Source organism: Coffea arabica, chromosome 2e (genome assembly GCF_036785885.1).
Source record: "Coffea arabica cultivar ET-39 chromosome 2e, Coffea Arabica ET-39 HiFi, whole genome shotgun sequence".
Classification (NCBI taxonomy): domain Eukaryota; kingdom Viridiplantae; phylum Streptophyta; class Magnoliopsida; order Gentianales; family Rubiaceae; genus Coffea; species Coffea arabica.
This window is the reverse complement of record NC_092313.1, coordinates 72,300,679-72,326,111: the sequence shown is the minus strand read 5'-3', so window position 1 is coordinate 72,326,111 and position 25,433 is coordinate 72,300,679. Positions and strand designations below refer to the sequence as shown.

General features: G+C 35.4%; 3 protein-coding genes across 3 annotated transcripts; all 3 read right to left on the bottom strand.

Moving 5' to 3' along the window:
* Window positions 1–2,226: 2,226 nt before the first annotated feature.
* Window positions 2,227–2,820, bottom strand: LOC113729461 (uncharacterized). The gene has a single exon (XM_027253756.1). The coding sequence runs from the start codon at window positions 2,818–2,820 to the stop codon at window positions 2,227–2,229; it is 594 nt and encodes a 197-aa protein (XP_027109557.1).
* A 2,788-nt stretch (window positions 2,821–5,608) lies between these two features.
* LOC113732986 (3'-5' exonuclease-like) lies at window positions 5,609–6,638 on the bottom strand. Its single transcript, XM_027259075.2, has one exon. The coding sequence runs from the start codon at window positions 6,462–6,464 to the stop codon at window positions 5,829–5,831; it is 636 nt and encodes a 211-aa protein (XP_027114876.1). The 5' UTR covers window positions 6,465–6,638; the 3' UTR covers window positions 5,609–5,828.
* Window positions 6,639–17,500: 10,862 nt separating this feature from the next.
* On the bottom strand, window positions 17,501–18,930 carry LOC113732985 (transcription factor bHLH149-like). Its single transcript, XM_027259073.2, has 2 exons — window positions 18,649–18,930; window positions 17,501–18,379 (listed from the first exon to the last, which is right to left on the bottom strand). The coding sequence occupies exon 2, from the start codon at window positions 18,286–18,288 to the stop codon at window positions 17,650–17,652; it is 639 nt and encodes a 212-aa protein (XP_027114874.1). The 5' UTR covers window positions 18,289–18,379; window positions 18,649–18,930; the 3' UTR covers window positions 17,501–17,649.
* Between the last annotated feature and the right edge of the window lie 6,503 nt (window positions 18,931–25,433).

Here is a 25,433-nt window from a genome sequence, read left to right as displayed (position 1 = left end):
AACTCATAACTGTAGTCATAATAGTTCTGGGCAAATTAATCAGTTTAGTAGAACTAATCCGTGCGCATAATAACAAAGATTACTAGCTAATATAGGAGTTGCATGAAGAAAGAACAGTTCTTCAAATTAACTCTTGAATCAATAACTTCTCCATCAACAACATATAGATTGCCCAACAAACAACATCTACTACTTGATATCGACAATTTTTTGTAACAGTAACTGAACCATGTTCAGATGATACACAGTCGAAGAATCAACAAGTCCAAGAGTCTCTAGAGCATGCTCGGCAGCTTCTTGCCCATGTGGTAGCAATTATAAGCATCATACATGGCAAACTTCACCTCTTCTTCGGAAAAACACAGGGCATTCCATTCGGGACACTCAATCCTATCCGGGTTTGCTTCTTCTACAATATTAAATCCAATCTTACTCGCCAACTTCTCCAAGCTACCACACTTCTGAAGTGCTGGATTTTTGAGAACTGTGGCAGCCAGATCACTGATTTTGAATCCACTTCTCGTCACGCAATCTTCATAAGCAGCATTCATGTTATTCAAGCGCTTTAGAGCCTTTGCTAACGCATCATATTTGGATTGAATTTGCCAGCCCACGAAACAAATTCTTTTGTCACTTAAGAAAGTCCCGAGTGTATTCGGGAAGGAGTTCATCAGTGCCAATTGAACGATCAAGCAACGCTCGTTGGCATACAAAGGGACAAGAAAATGGATATTCCGTTGAAATTCAGGGAAAAAATGGGTGTATATGACCTCGAAATGAATGGAGTTGGCGTTAAGGTAACAGTTGTGGATAACGAAGCTCTCGTCGAAAGTGGTATATCTGAATTGAAGGCTCAGCTGGGAGATTTGCCTCTGGTTGGAATTGATATGAAAATCTGTAAACAGCGATCGAGGGATCCAGAAATACAACCAGAGGCAAATCTCCCAGCTGAGCCTTCAATTCAGATATACCACTTTCGACGAGAGCTTCGTTATCCACAACTGTTACCTTAACGCCAACTCCATTCATTTCGAGGTCATATACACCCATTTTTTCCCTGAATTTCAACGGAATATCCATTTTCTTGTCCCTTTTTTCTTAATGCTACGTGAAGGCTGGCAATTGAACCCTATACCGCATTCTGCATATATAGATGTCAGAACTTACAAGTGTGCATGTATATCTGGATAACTCTCGACTACTCAACTTCAGTACATTGGACGTGGTTGATTTTGTTGTGTTGAATGTACTTAGGGACTATTCAAGTTCATATCATATATCACTTGGGATTTGTGGTACAAATCACCCTATTTGCGTATATACTCTAATAATTCATGTCATAAGCTATTATTTGTGTTTATTATAAAATGATTTAATGAAGAGAATTGATATGAAAATATCACTTGCATAAGGAAAACTTCTTTATTTTTTACGTAGAATATCTCTTCCATTAATCAGAAAAACTACTACGGAACAGTTACAGAGGAAGATCCATCACGCAGCAATATTTCTTTCATGGACCAAAATTTTTATTTAAAATCACTTGGGATGTTCAGGGAAGTCAAAATTGGGAATGCATATAGCTTCACTTATGGCTTAAAAGTGAAATTAATCCTGTGCAGGCGGTTTGGCCGAAGAAAGTCTCACTCTGAAACTGAAATCACACTGCTTACTAAGCTACTGAATGCTATTAGGCATCCGGATGACTCGAGATGACTCGAGACGACTCAACCGTTTCTATTCGTTGCGGAGACGTCTCGCTCGAGTTCTCGGCTATTCATTATTTTGGAATCATCTCGTCCCGGTATCGGATCGGGAAGCCCCGTTCAAGTGACGACTCGGCCGAGTCGTCTCGGTCTCGACCGAGTCCTTGAACCATTGAAATTGGAGGAAGGAAGTTTAGGTTCTGGGGTAAGGATTAATTTTTTTGCTGTTTTTTCCCTTTTTTTTATGTGATGTAACTAACATATGTACTTCACGAAGAGCGATTCATCATTCATGTAGATTGAGCAAGGTGCCAGTTAATTAGTTTAAGAATGTGAAGAAAAAAATTGGTCAAATTCCCTGGATATATAATAGGTGACACGAAGACAAGAAAATAAAGACCTGTTACAACCATGATCCATGATCCATCTAATGCAAAAGCCAAAAGGAATAGTCATGATAAAGAAGTCAAAAAAAAAGGGGAAAAAAGACACCAAAATCACATCTCCAAGACTCTCTACTCTAGAGCTGGCTGAGCAGCTTACTTGCCACGTTGTAGCTTATGAAAACTTCACGCATGGCACACTTGACTTCTTCCTCCGACAAGCATACGGCAGCCCAGTTAGGAGTAGGACGCTTCTTCTCATCTGCTTCTTTAAAATCAAATCCACTCTTCTTTGCCAACTCTTCCAGATTATCGCACTTTTCAAGGTCTGCATTCTTGAGAACTCTGGCCGCCAATTCACCAACTTCGACTCTGTGCATCATCGGCGAACCTTTCCATACAAGGGGAATCCAAGATTTTTTCAGGACATCAGCCTTCCTATTCATGTTCGCTCCCACAAAACATATATTCGTATCACCCAGGAAAGATGCAAGTTGGGAAGGATAAGAAGACATACGTCCAAGTTGAATGATCAAGCAACGATCTTTCACGTAAATCAGCAGTAGCTGTGGTTCTGCCGATAGTTCGGTTCCCTTCACATCAATTCCAACAATTTTCAACTCGCACAGCTGATTCATTAACTGGATTATACCACTGTCAGCTAGAGAACAGTCGTCCACAACTGTCGCCGTCACAGGAAAGCCGTACAATTTTATGTTGTGGACACCCATTTTGGACTTGAATCGAAGTGGAATCATTCTTTGATTATTTGTTCCTAGTAAAAATGAACCCTCTGGTTAACGCTGTCCAAGTTTATGTATTTCTAGCGAGAGGGCATCAAACAAGGTGAAGTTGTGGATCTGTTGGTTACGTTGGTAGTTGTAGATATTAATCTCGGTATACATATCACTGCTATTGATGACTGTAATAACACTCCTTGAGGAACACGAATGATAACTGATTTCTCTTCCCAAGTAATCTGAAATTTGAAAGTCGGATTCACTGCTCAATCCCAAGACCATGAACGCTTTTCAAGAGGAAGATCCTTCATTTTGGAAAGTATCAAAGTCGTCTTCGTGGATACAGCTCGGTCTCAAGTCACAAGACTCCCAAGGCTAATGCATGCTTAATCTCCATACGAGGAGTATTAAATACTAACGATGTTTCAAATTTCCATCATATATTGCACGTCCCTTTTTTTCTTTTTTTTTCTTTCAGTCATATATTGCATTGCATGCCATAGTACGTAATTTACTTTGCAGTAGCCAATTTACACATCCTAAGAACATTTCACTAAAGATTTTAGTGATCACGACTTAACAAATTCTTATCATTACTTCATAAAAATTGGACCCCCACAGGAGATACGAGGTTCAATGGTAGAGCTAAATGAAGGCTATAAAAATTCTTTTTCTTGCCTAAGTAATACACTACTATATGCTAAATGTAGGCTATTCATGTCAATATATACATATAGTCATCTTATCCTTTAATGCTGCAGCAATCAGCCGCTAGACTTCAGAGATTATTGGCTTTTCACCCTTCAGGTCCTCGGCTCCCAAAAAAAAAAAATCAGTTAAAGTTTCTTTAAAGTCTCATATGTAACTGGCTATTGTGCATGCATGCATATGATTTGGTCCATCGAATATGATATGTGATTCGATTTTGTTGTCATTGATTGATGCATTCACCCTTGTTGCATCATACGAACGTTGAAGTCTGATGATTGATGGAAAGATTGGAAGTCTGGATCTGTCCTAGTAATTATTTCGATTTGTACTCGCTTTTTTTCATATGCTTTAAATTTTGAAGAATACAAAAAGAGTTTATGAAAGTTTCTGTACTAAGGGACAATAGGAATTAAGAAATCGAAATAAATTAAAAGATGATTATTTTCTTGATTTTAGAGACACCATATTTTTGCTTACTATTTAAAATGTCAGAATTTTAAAGTGTTTTTTTTGTAAGTGAAATCAGCGTTTATTGTCTTTAAAGAAGAGATGAGAAATAGAAATACAGAAATGCTTCAGGATGAACCTCGGGCCGCCTAAACTTGCAGCAGCAAGGCCAAGTTCATGCATTTCATCTTTGAATTTTTGCATTTAGAGTGAATCCAAAGGTAAGAGAATCACCACATTAATTGAAAATTTGTGCGATCGAGTATGATCATATGTGCTGTATCTTATTAACTCGATCAAGATGCATAACGTTGGTATATTCATGCATGTTCTTTGTTTACAAAGGGAGCGACATGCGATGCATTGCATATCTCTGAGTTATAAGTTCTGCATATTTATCATGAACTTAAAAGGTATGATTTGTTCAAAGTTCTGAGCCTTTCGCGTTTAAAATTCTGGCGATTGGAACTCTCCATTCAATCCTTTGGCGGGTAATTCTTATTCAGAGCCCTCGAGGTGGGGGAGAAAACATTGCATGCACCGGTCAAATGAACTGAAGACCAATCGAGGCCTTCAAGATTCTCAATTCAGTTTTCTTGTAGCAAGTCAAGAGCAACTAGCAACTGTACATGCATGCCCTTTTGGGTAAATAACAGATGTTAAATTGACTTTGTCAATTCAGCACATTTCGTAAATTGGTTGTTTGTGATTAATTTGGATTGAAAAGGACAAATTTTAGGAAAATTTGCACTCCTTCAACATCAAAATACTGATAGACCTCAGTCTGTTTGTACGATGGATCTTTAATGAGTTAGATATAATTCCTGCATTATCCTCAGGACCTCAACTTAGAACAAATTTTTTTTTTTTTTTGTTAAATTATCCTCAAAGCACAATTACATTGGCTCATCTCCATTCTTTCACTTCTTAATACCACTCTCTCCCATTATCCTTTCCTTAGTTTCTTACTCAAAATCCTCACAATTTATTGACACCAAATTATTCACCAAATGTTGGGAACGCAGTAGGCAACATGGAGGGATACAAGATTTATTTGGGTCAAGAGTGATGGCGTTTTTTTCATCAAAACCAGTTAAGTCTAACACGCACAAAAGGGAGGAATCATGAACACAGGGGCATTAGTACTCTCATAGTGATAGTGGACAACTGAGACAAATTAAAACACGGACCGTACTCTGTGAAGTCTAAAAATACAAAGCTGTGAAAGTAAATAACTCAAATACATAGTCATTATCAATTGTTAATCTTTTCTTTCATAACAATACAACTAATCAACAGTATTGTGAGATTAATAATGAAACGCTGTCAAATTACTATTCATAAGGCTGCAGCTAAACCCACGAATGATAGGATTAGTGCTAATAGTTGTTACAATGTACTACCTAATAAAGCTATCCACTGTAGTAAAGGCAAACTGCAATGCCCCCATGTCTAGTTTCTGGGGAAATTTTGGACAGTTTTTCGTAGTAATATCAGCCAGCCTGTTTGGCAGAAAAATTAGGATTTGATGGTTCTCGGAGCATTGTGGTACTATAATTTTTTTTTTTTTTCTGAAAGCTATTGTGATAGATAAAAAAAAAAAAAATCCCTGGCCAAACAATTTAAACACAATCTTTCCACACAACATTGATATAACTTAAATATTTAGAATTTCCTCTGATGACAAGATAAGCAAATTACTTTGCTAAAAAAAAAAAGGAATTAAAAACGCCAGCATTGCTACATCATATCATAAACCACTTGCTGCATAAAGTACCCACATTACATAATATGCTTCTAGACTTCTTGCCAGCCCCAAACCAAAGGCCTAGGCCAAACAACTAGTTTTCCATGATCAGCTTATGCCCAATTTTGTAAGAAGCATAAGCATCAATGCATGCATACTCAACTTGGTTCTCATTGAGAACCCTCGCTTCCCAGTTACTCATGCAAACATGCTTTGGCTTCTTCATGTAAAGCCCCACCACATCCGATGCAAGATCCTTCAGCCCAGGCCGGCGAAATCTTCCCGGCCACCGGCGCATCGCCAGAGCCCTAATGTCAGCACTGCTGCTGCACTCCAGCCCATACTCATTCTTAAGCTTGGCTATGTCATCAGCCACCTCAATCCCCACATAGGTAAAGTTGGAGTCCGCAAGCAAATTCTTGAGGGATTGTGGGATTTCGTCCATATAAAAAAGTTGAAGAATTAGGCACTTGTCGTTGATGCAAAGCTGCAAAGTAGCTGATTTGTTGCTCATTGAGCGAATAGGATGGGGCCTCCATTCGCTGTCTAAACCAACGACAGTAGGTTTGTTAGCATACAGGGAAAGGATTTCCCTAACCCATTCATCAGCTATGGCAGCTTTATCAGTGAGAGTTGTCTCAATGGTTTTTCCGTCGCAGGTGACTGAGTATTTGGAAGTGGAGGCGTTGTAGGTTATGCTACTGGAGGGAAATCTATTATAAGCATACATGGCTTGTTTTTTCTGATTAGCAGTGCTATGAGAGATTGGTTGTGCGTAAAATGGGAAGTTTCCACAAGGTAATGACTCCTATTTATAGGATATGAACAGAACTGAGGCCAAAAGAACTGTTGTTACTATTGTTTCCCACAATTGAACACTTTGGCTGGTGAAGATTTTTCAACATTCCTGTCAAATGCTTCTCAACAGTTAAGAATCGACGTACATCTCAAGAGAATCATTGTACATTGAAGGATGAGAATTGCACAAGCAACGTATCTCAATCAGTCACAAACAATAATATCAGTTGTTATTGACTGAATCGGGACCATGAGCGATCCTAATGACCATCAACAGCAACCATTCATATCCTAAACTTTTTGATTTTATCAAACCATAAAACTACTCTTTGATAGCGCCCAAAAAAAAAAAAAAAAAAAAGAGCACATACAATGAATGCAATTTTAACACATATAAACTGGACAATTTTATTAATTCAAAACTCAAGAATAAGAATATTAAATCTTAATCTTTCACTCACGACAACTTATAAATTAATCTTAACTTAGAATTTTTCTTTCAGACCCACTTTTGAAAACTCAAATCAACTCAACTCAACTCTCCCTTCCAATGACAATCTACTATACTAATAATATTTATAGATTACAAAACTTCCTAAACAAAGATAATTACACACCAAAACTTACTTGAAAACTGATTTGACACTTCCTAATCTACTATGAAAAAGAAACAAACTTCAAACTCAACTAATACTTATAGAAAACTGACTAATACTCTACCATGTAATTACTTAAATCTAATAAACTAAACAAATAAATGAAATAAGCTTGGTTTAATTTCCTTCAATCTTGATAATTCCTGCACATTTCCTTTGTAGTAAGCAACCTATCAGGTTCACACACGAACAAAATTTATCCAAGGCAACTTTGGAATCTCTTTCTTTTGCTTTTTCTAAAGAAAATTGTACTACAAACTGTTTATTAGCACGACAGAGGAAGCTTATTGCTTTTGTGCATTTTTCCACCAGTCAATTGCTGTAGAATTCAATGGAGTCACTGTTATGTTAGGTTTGCTTTCACCGAAAGAACGTGCATGGCCAATGTGTGACGATTGCAACAATGACGAAAACAGCATTATGGAATGGTTGCGATCATTCCTAGGCTAGGCTTCATTTTATATGTTACTAGAATCGGATAAAGGAAGCAGAATTTTCTTCTTTTTTTTTTGTTTTAATTGGAGGCCCGAATTAAAGGTTGTGTATCTTATGTGTAAACACAAATACTAAATATAATTGGTCGAAAAAATTATCAATTTAAGTTATCAAGTTATTGTTTTGACAAAGAAAAAAAGAGTTTTACCCTTTAATTTTTCTTTCCCTTCCCCCCCAACCAATCTGAAATGTGGCAGGTAACAAACATCGATTCAATTCTTTGGGCCGAAGCAAAATGAATTTCTGCATAAAAGAATCGAATTGGGAGTGATATGTGAAGCTCCCCAATAAGCTTCTTTATCAAGTGGATGTAAACATCAAGACTCGGATCCTAGACATAAAGGAATGAGCTTGGGGCCTCCAATAAACCAAGATCATGATGATGAGAGTAGGCATGATTGATAAAGCAGGGACTGCTAGGCTTTTAGGCTCCTTATCTCTATTAATAGTGTTTTACTTTATCTATTAAGAAATGGTTGCCAAGAAATTCATATATACATCAATGTCATGTTCAGCTGCATGCTTTAGGACTTGAAAGATAAATCAAACATGCTCAATTGTCTCTTACCTTTCGGATTTGGGAGAGATACGATGATTTGGCATTCCATTTTCTTTTTTTCGATTTGCCAAGCTTGTGAAATTTGAGTTTATACCTTTTATTATTTTTTTTTTTACCTATAAATCAAGGCTCCATCAACATATGCAAGTTATATTTAAGTGCTTTCTTCAAGAAATTCAACGACATGATTTATATTTTCTTGGACATTCTTGAGTTCACAGTGTTTCTAGTATCAATCTCTAGATGTTGAAATTACTCATATTTCTAAAATTTCTCACTCCCTAGATTTCATATCTTCCCAAAATGGGATCATTTTAACTTTTTCCTCTGAAAAAAATTATACAAAATCTCGTCTCAGGGATAAAAGCCAAATTTAAAAAGCTTAATTAAATTGCATTTTTATTTTTGTTGATTTCTTTTTTTCATGAAAAATTAATTTCATTGACAAACTAAAAGCTTGAAAAGACCTTGTTCAACCCAACTATTATAGTGATACTGAAAGACTACTAAGTTAAACATGAAGGATCAACTCACCTAAGTGACCTTAGCCTTTCTCTGTACATAGTAGAATCAATCTCATTATATTGAATTTAGGGACTCTATATAGTTCTTCCTTTAACTTCGTTGTATTTTTAGCACTGGAGGCCTCAATCACTTCGGCCTGATCTACAGCAGAGAATGATGTGCTGCCCAAATTACTGAAATGGAAGCAACGATTTTCATTCCATAAGAAAGCCTCCCAAGCTTGACATTGAAATAGACAATGTGCCCAGATTCAGGCTCTAAATCTTGTCACCGACTAGCTTGAAATCCAGTCGCTAGGCCTTAAATAGCTATGGATTGGGCACTTGAATAGAAACTAAGACAGTCCATTTCCACGACTTCGCAGAAGTTGATCTCCACATAAAACTCAGCCCACTTGTCAATTATTTCTTTTCAAGTTCCCATAGGGTTCATGACTCAAGGGAAAAGGGAAAGGCAATTGAAAGTAATGAACTATAAACCAAGAATTAAAGTTTAGTCCGCAGTTATTAAACCTGACCCGATAAGGAATCCGGCAGAGGGATTGGGTCAATGGGTTATTGGTTCAATCAGTAATCTATTACTGTGAGTAGTAATTTATTATTTATAAATATAAATAGTAATTTTAATATATGTAAAATATATAATAAAGTGCTTTTAAATACTAATTATTATACTTAGAAAGATATATAATAACTATATAAATATTAATAGAAGATTCAATTTCATTTTATTGTACTTTTAAATAAATAAATAATATAGTCAAGTATAAAACAAAATTTATACCGCTTGTTTTTAAAAATTTAGCATTATTTTTTCATTATTTTATTTTTTGTTTGAACACAAAGTAATTTTTTAACTAATCAAATATTGTCAATTAAAACTTAAAAGGATTAATTGTATAATAAAAAATAAACAAGTTTATTAAAAAATATTTAGTTATCAAAAAAATACTAATCAAGTGGTAAAGTCTTATACATATTTAAATGAAGATTCAATATACAAATCTTATCAAAAGCATATATACATTTTGTTTCAAAAACAAAGACCCACAAAAAAATTTTTTTTTTAAAAAGGTAAACCGAGTCAATTGAAAAACCTGACGGGTTCTCGATTGAACCACTGGGTCAAAAGTGTTTGTACGGATTTGATCGGGTCAATTTCTTATCCAATCAAACTAAAGACCTAGCCTAGTTTGATGCTCAGGTCACCAGGCAGACGGGTTCAACTGTAGGCCGGATTGGGCCAAGTTTAATAACTATGGTTTAGACAGGAGTTTGATTCTGAAAGTCCTCAATTCCCATTTTTTTGAATCTCTTTTATAGGAAAATAGTAATAAGAGAGAGAGAGAAAAAAAAAAAGATACAGCTGAATTTGGTCATTCAAAAATTTAGAAGCCGCCTAGTATCAAGTATGTATGTGTGTGTGTGTTTATTTTTTATTTTTTTGGCTTATTTGTTACAGAAATGAGTGGTCCTTGAACCAATCATAAAAGGCAATTGTCTTCAAGTTGCAAGTCACTACTAGCTTTAGCAGTGGTACCATGCAAAATAGCAGTAATAAATCAGGTGTCACCCTAGCCTGCATTAGGGGAGTTGCCATGCTGGAATTGAGAAGTGCTGAAGGGTAATTGAAAAAGGCACTGCGAGAAAAGGAAATGAATGCCCCATTTGGTCTATTCTCTTCTACTATCACATTCACGAGATCCCATCCCACGTATGAAATGAATGTCAATGGCTTCACAATGCACCCAGTAATTAGTAAGACGTTTCACGTGTAATTGATACGTCACGATGTCGATTCATCAAGAAAGTATGTGGTGAATCACTCTTAATCCTTTTAACACAAAAAAAAGGTCGGTATAGTACCTTTTTTGTAAATATATTTTTTTAATAAGAGAATGATGAAATTTAAGAAATATGGAGGTGGCCACAATTCTAATTACTAGTTTCAAATATTAAAAAAAAAAAAAAGCGTTAACATGCCATTTGAACTTTCTAACATCTTGTGTTCAATATTACTTCTACGAGGATTGGAGATTTTAGGTGAGATAATTATGGAAAATCCAGTATTTGTTTCTGGACATGCGTCATCCAGCTTTCACAAAACTAGGATTTGTTTGGAATGGGGGATTTGATCGTACTGAATGACAAACCCATACCATCGAATTTTCCAAAGGATATGAAACCATGGATCTACATATCGTCAAATTTATCCTACAAAGTTTGTGTGGATTATGACCCTTTTTTTTTCAAATTAAAGAAAAATGCATGAACATTGTGGAAGCTTACCACGTAAACATAAATGGACCGAACAAAAAAAAAAAAAAACTCTTTGCGATTTATAATTTCAACTAATTCACAAAAGATATTTCAAATCCTCCTGTAAAGTCCAAGTTGCATACTGATTACATACTTGTGGACATGTAAGTTCAAGATTTGAAGTTAAATTGATGATCTACGAGGACCAGTTTCTGCATAGGAATTTCTTATGTTAATATCAAGCTTCCCTCTTTATGTAATTAAATAAAAGACTTGCCTAGGAATTCCAAGACAAATTATGCAGCTGGTTTCTGTTGTCTTTATGTTAAACTTTTGTATTTTATGAACGACTGTATAAATGCCGGACCACCTATCCAAAAAGTCCACCCTTGTATACATGGCCTCAGAAACTGTCTTGGAAAAATTAGTGCCTCGAAGCAATTTTTGTTTCTGCCAAAATTTGAACTAATGTAGATTGCTTTCTTCTGATATCTAAGACATTATATATTTTTTCAGCAATACAAAAGCATTCCCAATTTTTTCAGAGTAACAAAGCAACGGACATAAATGTGCGGACTTGGCCTGTAATATTTGAGGGCAATCAAAGCAGTTGCAGTCTTCTGGAATTCAAGCTGAAGATGACAGAAATGTTGCACGAATGACATTAGGGCACTTTGCCTATCAAAGAAAAGGGACGGCTGTCTTGATTGAAGTCACATGGATGCATGTGAGACTACTATTTTGTCTATCTGTATAAGTGGGAGAAATGAATGAAAATGACTTTATATCTTGTATTTTTTTCAGGCAAAAGGAAAAGAAGGCTATAGAAGATAATCTAGTGGTGAGAAGAACAGTCTTATTTGGTCCCTCAATCTGCTTTGCCTCCGTGGCTAAATTTGTGGCCATTTGAAGATCAGAAATTGGTAGTTATCCTCTTCCTAGCTTCCTTGATATTGTACATTCATTCAATCTGATCCCTCTCTATTCCATATGGCGGTGAAGATTTTGCATATGCTCGAAGAATATATACATTTGGTAAATGAATGTGCATAAGATCCAAATGGCTAAGCTAAGACAAGGTTGATTGATTAGATTTATGTAGGGCATACTATCCAAAATTTCGAATGGCTTATGTGCAGTGCAGGGATTCTTGCTTTGATGATGAGTAGACATAAAGTTGGAGTACCATTAATTTGATGTTTAAAATCCCTTTTGGGATTTAATGAAAGGAATGAAAACCATTCTTAATTATGAGATTGGTTTTAATGAAATGAAATCATGTTAAAAAGTTTGGAAATTTGGTACATAATTAATCAACGTTTTTAAGTACTAGCTGAAGGTGGTGAACGGACATCTAGATTAGCAAGAGTGGAAAGTTTTGATGAGCTCAAAGTTGCATGTGCTTGGTGACAAGCATAATAATTTGTGTTCCAAGATATGCTAGAGAATAGCATGATGCAAATAATAATAATGTACGTATGCCACAAAACCAACAAACTACAATTGGATGACAGGAAAACTATCGAACGAGTCTTTTTTTTTTTTTTTGTCGACACAGGGGTGTTCGGGTCAATCCTTACGGGGTCGACTAATCTCCTGCGGCCCGGGCCTTGGCGCCCCAATCTGACCCAAGCACGATAAGTGCGCGGAGGAATCCAGCAGTGCAGGGACTCGAACCTGGGACCTAGAGGTTTACTAGGAGGAGGTGCTGCTGCTGGACCATTCACGCAGGAATTATTCGAACGAGTCTTTAGTTGACCATCAAGAGAGTTTTAAATTTTTATTTGAATAGTTGTAGATGAGAGATTAAATCCCTTGAAATATCACAACATAGTTATCTAGGACTGGCCGGCTATCTCCCTCTGCATTGTTTTCTTCCTAGCTTCATAGGGTCAGAAAAATGTAGTTTTGACTCGAGACCAGTAGAGGGCAGCTCTGAAAATGATGAACAAACATCCAAAAGAGATCAAATTTGACTTGTTCTTCAAGGGGGCAGGGGCTCAATCCTGATCAGCAAGAAAGTTTAAAAATTTTACCTACCAAGTAATAAGTTCTTGACAAATATATATAGGGAATGGAAATTCTCTATGAGATACATAGAATAGAAGTCGTGGCACAGTTTAGTTAGCACACGAGTCATATTGGTTTTGGTTATCAGGCACACGAATCGTTTGACCCTTGATCTGGGACAGATGTTGACTACAGAAATTAACAATATCTTTATTATTATTATTATTATTTTGGATTTCCTGGTGGCAATGTCAGAATATTAATGAGTTAAAATGAAATTTTGTTTTCAGCCAGGGAGGACGCCGGACCACACGTGGGATGCCGGCAGCTCGAAAGGAAAGCTACTTCACAGTCCACACACACACACACTCATGTATCATCCCTATTTTAAAAGAAAAGAAACAAAGAACCCGTTTGGCAAACAAGCGTTTTAGGTGTTTGTCTAAAATTTTTCTGTAATTTATTATAAAAATTGTAGAAATTTTTTTAAAATGTGTAAATTTTTAGATATTTTGAAGTGTATAGTTTAAATTTTTTGAGAAATTTTTTAAAATTACTGTAATTAAAGTTGTTAAAAGACTTGCGAAAGACAAACTTGACCAAAATTTTGTTTGCCAAAACAGGCCCAAAAGTTCTCAAAGAAACAAGTAAAACCCCTCCACTCCCTTGCTTGGTGGTGCTCATGTTGGAATTTTGGTGAGGAATTCACATATATAAAAGTAGGAGAAAACCTTGAATTTGGAAAATCATTTTGTGATGAATTTTAGATACAAATCATGCATATTGATCTATTTGAAATGTCATAATAACAATTGAAAAATGAGATGAACAAAAAAAAAAAAAATAATTAATTTCACTAATCTTTGTGGTTTGCCTTGCCATTAACAAGTTTTGTCTACCGACTTTGACTTTTAACTTAACTGCAGTATTTTTCCTTGTTCCATTAACTTGTCGTGTCTAAATTTTTCGCTCTTATTTTCATTTGGTTTCCTTTCTACCATACTGCCTCTTTCCTTCAACTACCGTGACCTTGACATGCAACTCCTGATAAAATGACCATAAAAGACAATGAGATCAACGGCGATTGCTGTCAAATTTCCCCTTCTGGTTCCTCAAGATGGTGACCTTTACTCAATCACTTTCACTTATAGGATGTTTAATTGTGTGTTTCTTTCTTTCATACTCATTTAGGGTTATATATAACGTATCGTAATTTCAAAACATCTCAAATGAAAGATTTGGTACATGTGAAATAATACATTTGTTGTCGCAACTATTGTTGAAAACGCTGGATCTGAGGGTAATTTTGAGCGTTCGAAAACGATGGAATTTAAGAAGCAATAAAGAAAAAAGGAGATTTGAACCTAAGACGTCTAAATTCTGAAATCTCAACATTAACCATTAAATCAACAAAAATAAAAAAAAAAAAGTGTTGACTAGCTAGGTAATGATGTTGAGATGTGGTAGCAAGAGAGCTAGATTAGATTAAATATGGTATATGCCGAATTAGGGTTCCAAGAATCTATTTTCTCCCATCAACGTGTAATTCAAACTAATTAAATAAATATATCTTGAAGAAGAAGAAGAAGGTTATTATCAAAACTTTAGAGTCAGCAAACTAATTTTACCAAGTTTGAGGAGGCATGTCCCATATATAATTCTTCTGCTGGCTAGTGCGATATTCCCACCGAAACATGAGATGAAAAAGCAGAAAGCTTTCCGTATGAGAGTCACATGGATGCATGTGAGCTTTAGACTCTATTATAGCAGGCAGCAGCACACATGCGAAACCAAAATAAAGCAAAACACAACAACATGTATAGCTGAAGATAAAATGTCTCATATTTTTCTTTTGTTTTACTAAAATTATCATCACTATATCTGAAGATAGCCTCCGAAACATGCAAACCGACTCTTTTTTTTTTTTTTTATTTTAAATAATCAGTTTTTCTGATATTAATATCGTCTGGTTTTGGATTTAAATAAATTTTAGACCCTTAATAAAGAAATTACTTAAAACACTTGAGAATCTATTTAAGAAAAAACTTTCAACTGATTCCGATTTTCTTTTTCATATATAATCATCATCCACAAAATCTACAAGAAGAACATAATGGTCTTAGTATTTGGTTTGAATGTGTTGTTGGTTTCAAAGTCCTTTAATGGCTTGTACATAATTTTCAACCTTGGCTCAAGTCCACTCCCAAAAAAGGTTAGGTGGACGGAGGGAGGGAGGGAGGTGGTCCAATTTTAGACCATATGAGATGTTCATGCAAGAATGATCCTAGACCATAAAGTTCATTGATACAACTAGTCTAGTAGTACTAACAATTGAATTGAATTGAATTGAATTGAATAGAGTAGAAGGGCATTGAAAAGCAAAAGCATACATATATATATATCATCATCATTATCAAAAAGTGAGAAATGTTTGAATCAATTACTATCTCACATGTGCAATATATACGCAGATATAATAAGGTGTGGTGGGGGCTCTTTCAATTGGATCACATGCACATGCCATGCGGCTGTTGCTTATTAGACTGGTTTTGGCGCATTTGCCAACTTCCGTAGCTTTTTGTGGGGGCTGGTGTGGGAGGGTTAGGTTGTCCAGGCAACATCGATGTATTTTAGTACGTTACGGGTCTACGTCTTCCGTCATTTTCCCATTCTACCCCGTTTTCTAGTTTTATCCCGTACAAATACCTCCAAAAAATAAAATAAAGGGTGCTGTGCCTTTTTTTTTTTTAAAAAAAAAAAAATTAAAGTCAATTGCATTTGTTTCATTTCAAGTTGATTGGCAGCGAATAGTGGCGTGATGCTTTTCTTTTAGTAGTGTAAAGTATTTTGTTCTTGTGTCGTAGCACCGGAGTTCGATTTTGAATACTAATTAAAGTGCTGCTAATAAGCGATTTATAAGGATCACTGTCAACTGTTCGATGAACCGGTGGTATACTTTATATTTAGAATAGATGGGTCTCCTAAATTTTGATACCAAAATATATAGATAAAGTGGTGTAAATTTTGGAATACATAACTCGGGCTTAGTTTTTTTTTTTTTTTTTAATCTTTAGGGTTACACTAAAGGAGGGGAAACAAAAGTAATTTTTCGAACCAGAGGGAGAAAAGGGGGTAAAATATGCATTTAGCTCCAAGAATGTGGAACACTTCTCAACCGCTTAATGGAGATTAGTCCATCCTAATCGAGTGGATTAACTGTATATCAAATGATGTGGACAGAAATCAGGCGTGCCATGAGGAGTACCAACTCGGCCAATGACAAAAACAAAATAATTTCTTGTGTTCTTTCCTCCCATTACCTAGCAAAAAGAAAAATATTGTAACTTAATTAAAACCTTCCTCTTATGAATTAGTGAATAAAATTGGTAGCTAATTAAACATTTTGCTTGCTGAAAAATCAAAAAGCCTAAATCTACATCTATGGTTCGCCTGGAGACAGCTTGGGGCCACACAAAATTTGCTCCCTGGGAATGTGATCTCTCCATCCTATCCTTTTCTGATTTATGTGAGCAAAGGAAGCCGAGAACCTGCGGTAAGCAATTTGACTTGGGTTCCTTTGAAAGGATACTCGCCGTTACCATATTTCCCTTTATTCTTCACTCCTTTACCAGCATTTCCCTTTTTGGACCATAAAACATGTGCCAACATTTATTCATTTTAGTAAAAATTATATCACCCATCCATAGTCATTCTGAACAGCTATTATTGTCCCCTTGATGCAAAACCTTTTTTTTTTTTTCCAGTGCATTAACATCATCTCATGTGCACCCTGTCTCATAAATTATGAGTTTTAATTTTGTTCCATAAATTATGTGTGCCTCTGATAAAACTAGCATTTGAAAACTAAAATTTGAATTCGTTAAATTATTAAATTGTTAAGTACTAAATTTAACATGTTTGATTGTATATCACATTAAATATAAATCTAATAATTTATCGCTTATTTTTTGAAACAAATTTTGTCTAAAAAATTTACTGTCACTTAATTAATTCAGATATTCTGTTTTTATTATCAGAACATATTAAGATCTGAATTTATTAAATTTAACTACTCAATTAAATTATCAAACAGTAAGTTTACTGTCATTAAGGTGCCAAACTAATCCAAATAAAGAGGAAGTAAGAATATTCCTCAAACAAGATAATTAATTACCAATGATGACACTGTTAAATAAGCAAACTCAGAACAACTTGCTAATTATTGTTCCTAATATTTTGCCAGTGGGAAGCGAATCACAGAAGATTATAGTTTAATACGCTTCTAAAGTGAGCAGTAACAAATTAGTTGGCATGTTCAACTTTATGATCAACCGATCAAACACAAAGAATAAGCAAATGAGAAAAAAAAATTATAATTAACACACACAAATTTAAAACTGGGAAAAAAACGAATAAAATCATATGGCTATGTCGAGAGAGAAAAAGAGCGCGAGAGATCAAGAGGGGTAAAATGGGACATGTATACAATAAAATACACGAAAATAGAAAACCTCTCGATTATTAACAAAAGCTTTTTCTAAAAAATCGTAAAAAATTAACGAAATTACTAAAAACACCTCAGCTAGCCATAGTAATTAATCACATACGCCGAGGCTAAGATTGACTTGAGCCGCCACTGGCACTGGCATTGCCATTGCCATTGCCCCCGCCGCCGCCGAGAAGCTCAGAGAGTACAGTCATGGCTCGGACTTGCATTTGCAAAGCTGCTATGTAATCAGTGGCCTCTTCCAGAAGGCTAGGAAAGGAAATTTTCTGGCAGCCGGGAACTAACCGGCCCAATACCTTCACTTTCCTCTGCAACGGTGGCAACCTCTTTTTGGAAACAGGTTTCTTCAACCGGTTATCGCCGGTGACCTTGGTTTTCATGTGTCTATGCCTTTTATTAATCTGGCTGAGTCGAAAACTTAGTCGACCCGTGAGAATCGCTCTACTCCAGCGACTCCTCCCTTTGGCCGCAACGGCCAAGACTCTGTCCGCCGTCTCGCGAACGGCTCTTCCACCGGAGACCGGAGACGAAGGCGCCGGACGGACTTTAGACAGCTCGTCGACTAGCTTCGTGGCGTAGATCCGTTCCTCGGACTCGGATCTCCACCGGCTGGGGTCCGCAATGCTCTCCGGCTGGCCTAATGAATCCTCGGGCCCGATTTTTCTTCGCTTTTTGCGCTTGGACTCCCGCGATCGATCATTGGAGTCGGCCTCGGGATTCGAGATGGAATACTCTGACGTCATCATGATGCCGTTGAGAGAAACGGTTTTTATTTCTTCCTTCAGAAATCTCGTTGCGGAATGAAGGAATGAATAAATGAATCCAACCAATTCTATTCTGGCAAACAGAATAAAGCAGATATCTAAATTAGATTCCGAAGATAAACCAAATATACCATATCTGGTCAAGCCTAACAATCACGCTTTCGTGCACCAAATATTTACATCCTATAAATTGACGGATGATGCATTTCTTTCCACGCTCCTCCAATAAATTGATGAAACTGTAAAGCAATTTTGTATTGCAAGAGCGGAAAAGAAACACTAGATACCCAGCTTAACAAGTTGGAACGATATTGGACAGTATTAAACAAGTAGCAGTAGTACCTAAGTGGTGGCGCGAAGATGATCGCGGCGGCTGAAACCGTGGAGGAGGAACCGCCGTGGAAGGAGGGGGGTGTTCGGAGTATAGCTTAGCAGCAGGTTGAACGAATAATATATAGCCTTTTGTGGATGTTGAAGTGAGGGATGAGTGGAAGAAGAGGTGGAGGGGAAAGAAGAAAGAAAACTTGAAGAAAAAATAAAGCGAAGGGAGATTAGAAGAGAATGGGAAGAGGGAAGGGAGAGGAGACTTTATTGTGTTGGAAATGTTTGAAGGAGGACAAAGGCTGGGCTGGCAGGGGAGCTGCTGCCCTATTTATTTAATGTTTATTTTTCTTTTTCGTTTTATCACCTGTTTTCCATACAATTTTTATTTATATTGTTCCTGAACCTATTTTTCAGTCATTATTTTTTCGAGCACTAAAATATATTTGTTTACGAAAACTTCTGAATGGACAACTTGTTTCAGTACTGTTTATATTTCCAAATTACTATTTCTTCTCTTTTCTTTTCTTTTTTTTTTTACCTTCCACTGCACCTCACATCTTTTGACTCCAACTGTCAAATCCAAGATTCATAAATTACTATTGCTTGTTTCTTTTTGAACATTATTTCTTTACTCTTAGTATCTTTTCGTTTTCAACATTCTTCTTAGTTTTTCATCACTTAAGTTGCGTTTCGATTTTGTTTAGTTTGTTCAACTATTCAAGAAAGGAGCAAGAAGGGTTTTTTTTTTTTTTTTTTTTTGTATTAGTTTGTTAAATAAGAAGGAAGTAGGAAGAGAGTAAGCGGAATTAAAAGTCGAACCAGATATTACGGGTGATAGTTCAATTATGTTTAATTAATTGTTTTATATTTGATAGCTTAATTGTCAGAATATTACATACTTTTTTTTGGTAATTTCGTTTTCATGACTTACCTAATAACATGAAGAGTTTTTTCTTATTGTTCTCTATTTTTTTTTTTGTTTTGGCATTTGATATTCACCTAACCAAAGGATGCATTAGTTCGGCGATAGTACAGAACCCTAGTTCGATTCTCAAGCCGTACCCTTTCCTTCCTTTCCTTTGTAAGGTTGGATTCTTCTGTTATATTACAAAAAAAAAAAGAAGATATTCACGTAAAAAAATAATTTTACTTTGAAATTTGGAAGAAAAATGGTAGAATTAAAATTTACCATTTTATTTAGCTGAACATTTGGTTTGTGCTTGTTACTTGTCTAGCTATTAACTAGGCTTGTGGATTATCTTTAACAACAGTGCATGGCTTCATGTGTTTACAATTGCATCGACCACAACCTAATAATCGGTGTAGCTTTGCTTTAGGCTATAGTCCACCCCAACATTGGACATAATCCTACAGTCTTGAAGCTGTAAATCCAGAGGCTTGCATACTTGTGGTTTTTGAAATTTCTTTATCTACTTTTGTGTTCGAAATATACTAGAAAATAACACTATTGTTTGATTTACCCTGCTTTTCTCATGGTTTACATGGATATCACCTCTGTCTCCAAATTAATCAATCAATAGGAATGCAAGGATATTTCACCTTTAGAAATGATTAAATCATCAAACTAACCTCCATCATGCCTTGAGTGAGACTCTCTTTGGTGTGCCCTGAGTGTAGTTTAGCTTTTCCCCTGTAAATGCCTATTGTAGAAAAAAAAAAAAAAAAAACCCTCCATCATGCGAGCAACATCTTCTATTATTTAGATTTTACAGCTAAATCCGTCAGGGATGATAATTCAAAAGCAGCTTCTAGCTTGTCAAACCCTTTTCTTCTTTTATCCTGTATCATCTTATGTTTTTTACTTTCTAGTTTATCGTTTTATAACGGGCATGAGAGGGATGAAAAAAGGGCGACGAGGAAGGGCAAATATCAGGGTTTGGATCAAACCCTTGTTGCAAAATGAGGGAATAACATCCTTGTAAAGTGTTCTTCAATTCTGACCAAATTTAAAAGCTAAATTCAACAAGAATTGTTGAGAAGCCTTTAAATTGTTTCCCTTACAAGAAAATGGAATTAGACCCTTGTGACGACCTAGAAGCAAATGAAGAAGCAATATTTAAGCAATTGCAGATGACAATAATATCGAGTGGAATTATTTCATTGAAAAATGAGAACCTTAGCGATTAGCCATGTTAGTTGGATCACCTTAACTTGCATACAAAGGTAAAGGAGAGCAATTAGGTCTAACCTAAACTTTATTTGGTGTAATGTAATTATTGTTGTTTATTTTCTAATAGTGCTTTAAGAATAGTTGGTGTATGTCTATATCATTATCATGTCTCGTCTTCTCATCTGAGCCTTCTTCTGCCTCAAAATTTGCAATGTGCTTAACTGGACAAAAAGTACAGAAGCCTTCACATATTCCTGATCATAATACCATTCACTTGATCGAAGCTAAAAACACGTAGCTGACTATGACCAATACATTTCTTTTCTTTCTTTTTCAATAAGAGTGATGTTCATCAAACTCTGACAAAGTGACAATCCTTGGTGAATTATTGGCCAACATAAATTTTACCTTCACTAAGAAGCACGAAGCCATGATCACCAGGGAACACGCATGAATGAGGGGCTTTGACAGTTCGATCCCGGAAGCATTTTCAAGATTTCCATGTTTGGATTCCCATTTTTTTTTCCAAAAAATTTTTATACTTTTTGTGAATATATTTTTTTTTCACGTACATTAGATCGCAATTACAATACATTTTTACACAAAAACTCCAAAAAAAAATAGCAATCAAATTTTGAATGACTTTTTTCAGCATTGTATGGTTACACTCGAACAAAAATTAGTTTGATATTCCGAGGTAGATTAGTCCACTTGGTCACTTTTACGATTGAGAAAATTTGATTCTAAAGATGGTGCAAGATTACTTGTATTGAAGAATTCAAAGGCCAAATAAACGGGTAGCCGCTTTTATGTACGCAAAACAAAATTTTAAGAAACCAACAAACACTAATCACTTAGTGCAAGTGTAAAATCATAAAGAGTTAAAAAAAAAAAAAGGAATAACATACGACAAGAAGTAAAATCCTAGATATATATACGATAAGATAGATTTTAATAGCGCCAAAAACATTTTTTTTTTTTTTTTGTAAAAAGTTTCACACATTGTTACTTTTTATCCCTTGGGATTATTTCTAAAAATCAGGGATGAAAATATCTCTAATGATTTTAAAAATTCACGAAAGTATCAGAGATGAAAATACTTAAAATATATGGATAAGGAGATAGAATAACGAGATAAATTTGGAAAAACTAATACTAGCTAAGAGTAGTTTTCTTTAATGGACAGGTTTTAGTTGATCATGTTTCAACATGGTTGTCTTATATTCTCACATGGTTGTATCATGCTTAAAAACAACTGTTTAAGCTTATGACTTGCTCATACAAATGAGCATATATAGAGCTAATTCCTCTCGCTCGTTTCCAAAATTGACTAAAGCCTTGTTTAATAATTCAATTCAGTACTTAAATTTAATAAATTCAGATCTTAATATGCTTAGATGCATTTGATAACGAAATATTGAACATCTGAATTAATTCAGTAGCACTAAATTTCGTAAGCAAAACTTGCTTCTAAAATTAAGTGATAAACTATTCATTCATCACTTAATATGATATACACTCAAACGTATCAGATTTACGACTTAATAATTCAATAATTTAATGGATTCAAAATTCATATTTCAGTTTTATCAAACGCACCTCAAATACCTCTTTTTTTTTTCTGCTAAAGCGTAGAAATGAGCATAGAGCTAATTCCTTTTGCTTTACAAAAGATGACCAAAGGACTACTAACTAATTGCTAGAAAAAAAGCACATAATTAATGAAAAAGATCAAATTAGTAGTATCCTTTGAACAGATTGGCAGCATCTGGGCGACTTTAAAGTACAGAACACACTCGATCGAGGGTGACAACGTAGGGAAGAAAACAATAAAAATTGGTCACTCACATGTGTTGCCCTATCGTGTCTTCCAAGGTCAAGTCTGTGTTTTACAAAGAATAACCATTCATTCTAGCAAAAATTCCAAAAGTTGATGATGTGGAAATGCCTTATTGGATAACAAAGTGATAGTGGCTTTCACTCATTGGCTCTCATATGGGGTCACTCCTATTTGTTTTTATTCTTAGCAATGATTAGTGGGTGATGCACAGATAGGAGAAAAGGGGAGCTAGAAAAGGGAAGCATGTGGTTGTTTTCATGGCACTTTCTATCAAGACTGGCCTTTGTTTTGGTTCATTATGATGCTTGCTTGGACTCACACAGTGGCATTTCTTTGATGGGGTGTGGAGAGATTTGATACACATTGCCTTACGTAACATATATATTCTCACTTTCTTGGCCACTTCTTTTCTTTTTCTTTTTTTTGGGGTGGAAAATCATCTAAAAGTATTTCTACCCTAAGGTAGTTCCTTTACATAGGCCTTTTGTATACCTTAACTTTCTTTTATATCTTTCACTAGATTAGAAATAGCATTCTTTTGTAATACACTACATCACCAGCTATCAATTTGGAATCCTTTGACTAATGCTCTGAGCTTCAGTATTATCCTCGTTGCAAGGAAGCCTCTGTATCCCTCCATTCGTTCGTGTACAGTAATACAACACAAGTTGACTCAATCAGTAAGAATAAATCACTTTCTCACAAGAAATCATGTGTGCAAATTTTACTGTCAATATATGAATTGTGTTGACCAACGATCTATACGAGCTCCTGTAAATGATCTGTGATTCTGGGAACGTACTAATTGCAAGTGATGTCTACCACACTTTATTATCTTGTGCAAAATTCGACTTTCATGACAGCAGTTATACTTTATAATAGTCCAACCAACCTTGCTCGATCTCTTGGCAGATTCATCATTCTTCGGAATACCAATTCACAATTGAAATAGTTATGTTTCGTGTATAACTTGACACGAATCAACTGGTATATCTACTGATATTAACAAACTGCTACTACTGTTTTAGATTTTGAGAAACTAATAAATTTTTCGTACAGTTTTGAGCTACCGGTGGTTGAGTAGCTCAAGCTTGCCATAGAAAATGCTAATTGTCCCTCAAATTTTGAGCAAAGAGGATTTGTGGATAAACTTAGAGAGCAACATGTGAACCTTAATACTGATTAGCATGCTTGCCAGAGTGTCTTGCCTCTTCCAATCAGACATCCATCTTAAGCCTCTCATGATTAAGTTGTTGGGGGTGAAGTTTATTTTGACAAAAAAAAGCTCCACGTACAAGTAACCTACAAGGCTACAACTAGCAAGCACATGCTTAGAAGTAATTAAGTGTTAAACTCAATCAATAATTTCAGCTTTTAAAGTTTTTAATCCTTCTGCCATTGACTTCTTTAGAGTGAAGTTTCATTCTGCCATAGCAGAAGCACATGCACTTTTGCATACGATAAAAATCAATCTCCAGTTTCTTCACTGCTACACAGGTCAACGGCTTGTGAAGAAAGTAAAAAACTTGCCTCATTATTATATTAACAATTTAGAATCCGTATGGTAAATTATAGAGGACAAAACAAGGAGCCGGAGAGATAATGTAGATCACTTTGGTCTTATCTAAATGCAATATTTTAGGTTTAATCATGTAATGGATTATGATGACTAATCTCAACCTCGTTAACATAAAACCAATTATCAATGTGCAAATTGTGGCCACTCTTATTGACCCATTGGATGATGGTGACTGCTTCAGGATTGGATCATCTAATCTTGCAGTTTAGTAGTGTTATTTTATGTTTTACACATTCAAATTGACAATTTTTCTTTGAATTTTTTCAATACATGAAACCCACATTTTAATCAAGTTGTAATATTATGTCAAAGGCTGATAATTACTTTTTTTTCGGGGCCAAAGGGAGGGGAGACTCCGAACTTTACAAAAGAAAAGAGGGAAAAGGGAAGAGTCGAACCAAGAGTCTGACAGTCACCTGACTAATGCTCTTACCGATTAAGTTGATTTTCAAGACAAAGATCGAGACTAATAATAATTGATTTTTTTTTTTTTTGATTGCATTAGATATACATGATGAGAAGAAGCAACAGCAGATATCTAACTTGCAGTGATATCCATCCATGAGGAACTGTTAAAAAGTTTGCTCAACTTGTTTCTGCAAAAATATTTTTAGCAATCAATGATTTGAGATTTTTTTTTTCTACTTCTTAATATGGATGGACGTAATTAACTCATCAATCTTCTAAACAGTTGCGATTAAACTAAACCATCTGAAGGTGACTGAGAGAATATTAAAGAAGTCGGTCGTGAATCTCCATGAAAGACAAGTAAATGGATAAGAAATATACTAATTGTTAAATCCCTTGATTTAGACAATACCAAAGAAGTTTTTATATTTTGCTTGAATTTGACGGGGCAAATCATCCATTTGTCTTATGTTTCGTATACACTTGACTTTCGGCCATCAGGTTAACATATCATGGAAAACTATCATCCATCAGGTTAACAAATCATCCATCAGGCCTTAAGTTTTCCAAAATAACTTTACTCTTTTCACTGTTCTGGGAATTTTCTTGTTCCTAATTTTACAGAAACAGATAGCTTTAGGAATCTTGGCATTTAGGAAGGGTTTTGTAGCTAATCAAGTGCTACTTGCAGATATTATTTTTCAATTGGGAAAAAAAACAAGTATATATATTTTTGCCTTCTGGTGTTAAACCTTGCTCATAAACCATCCCCTAACCAATCATACTTTAGTGTTTAATATGTCTCAATCACCTGTGCTCTGCTGCTAAACTTTTCTTGTAGTTTT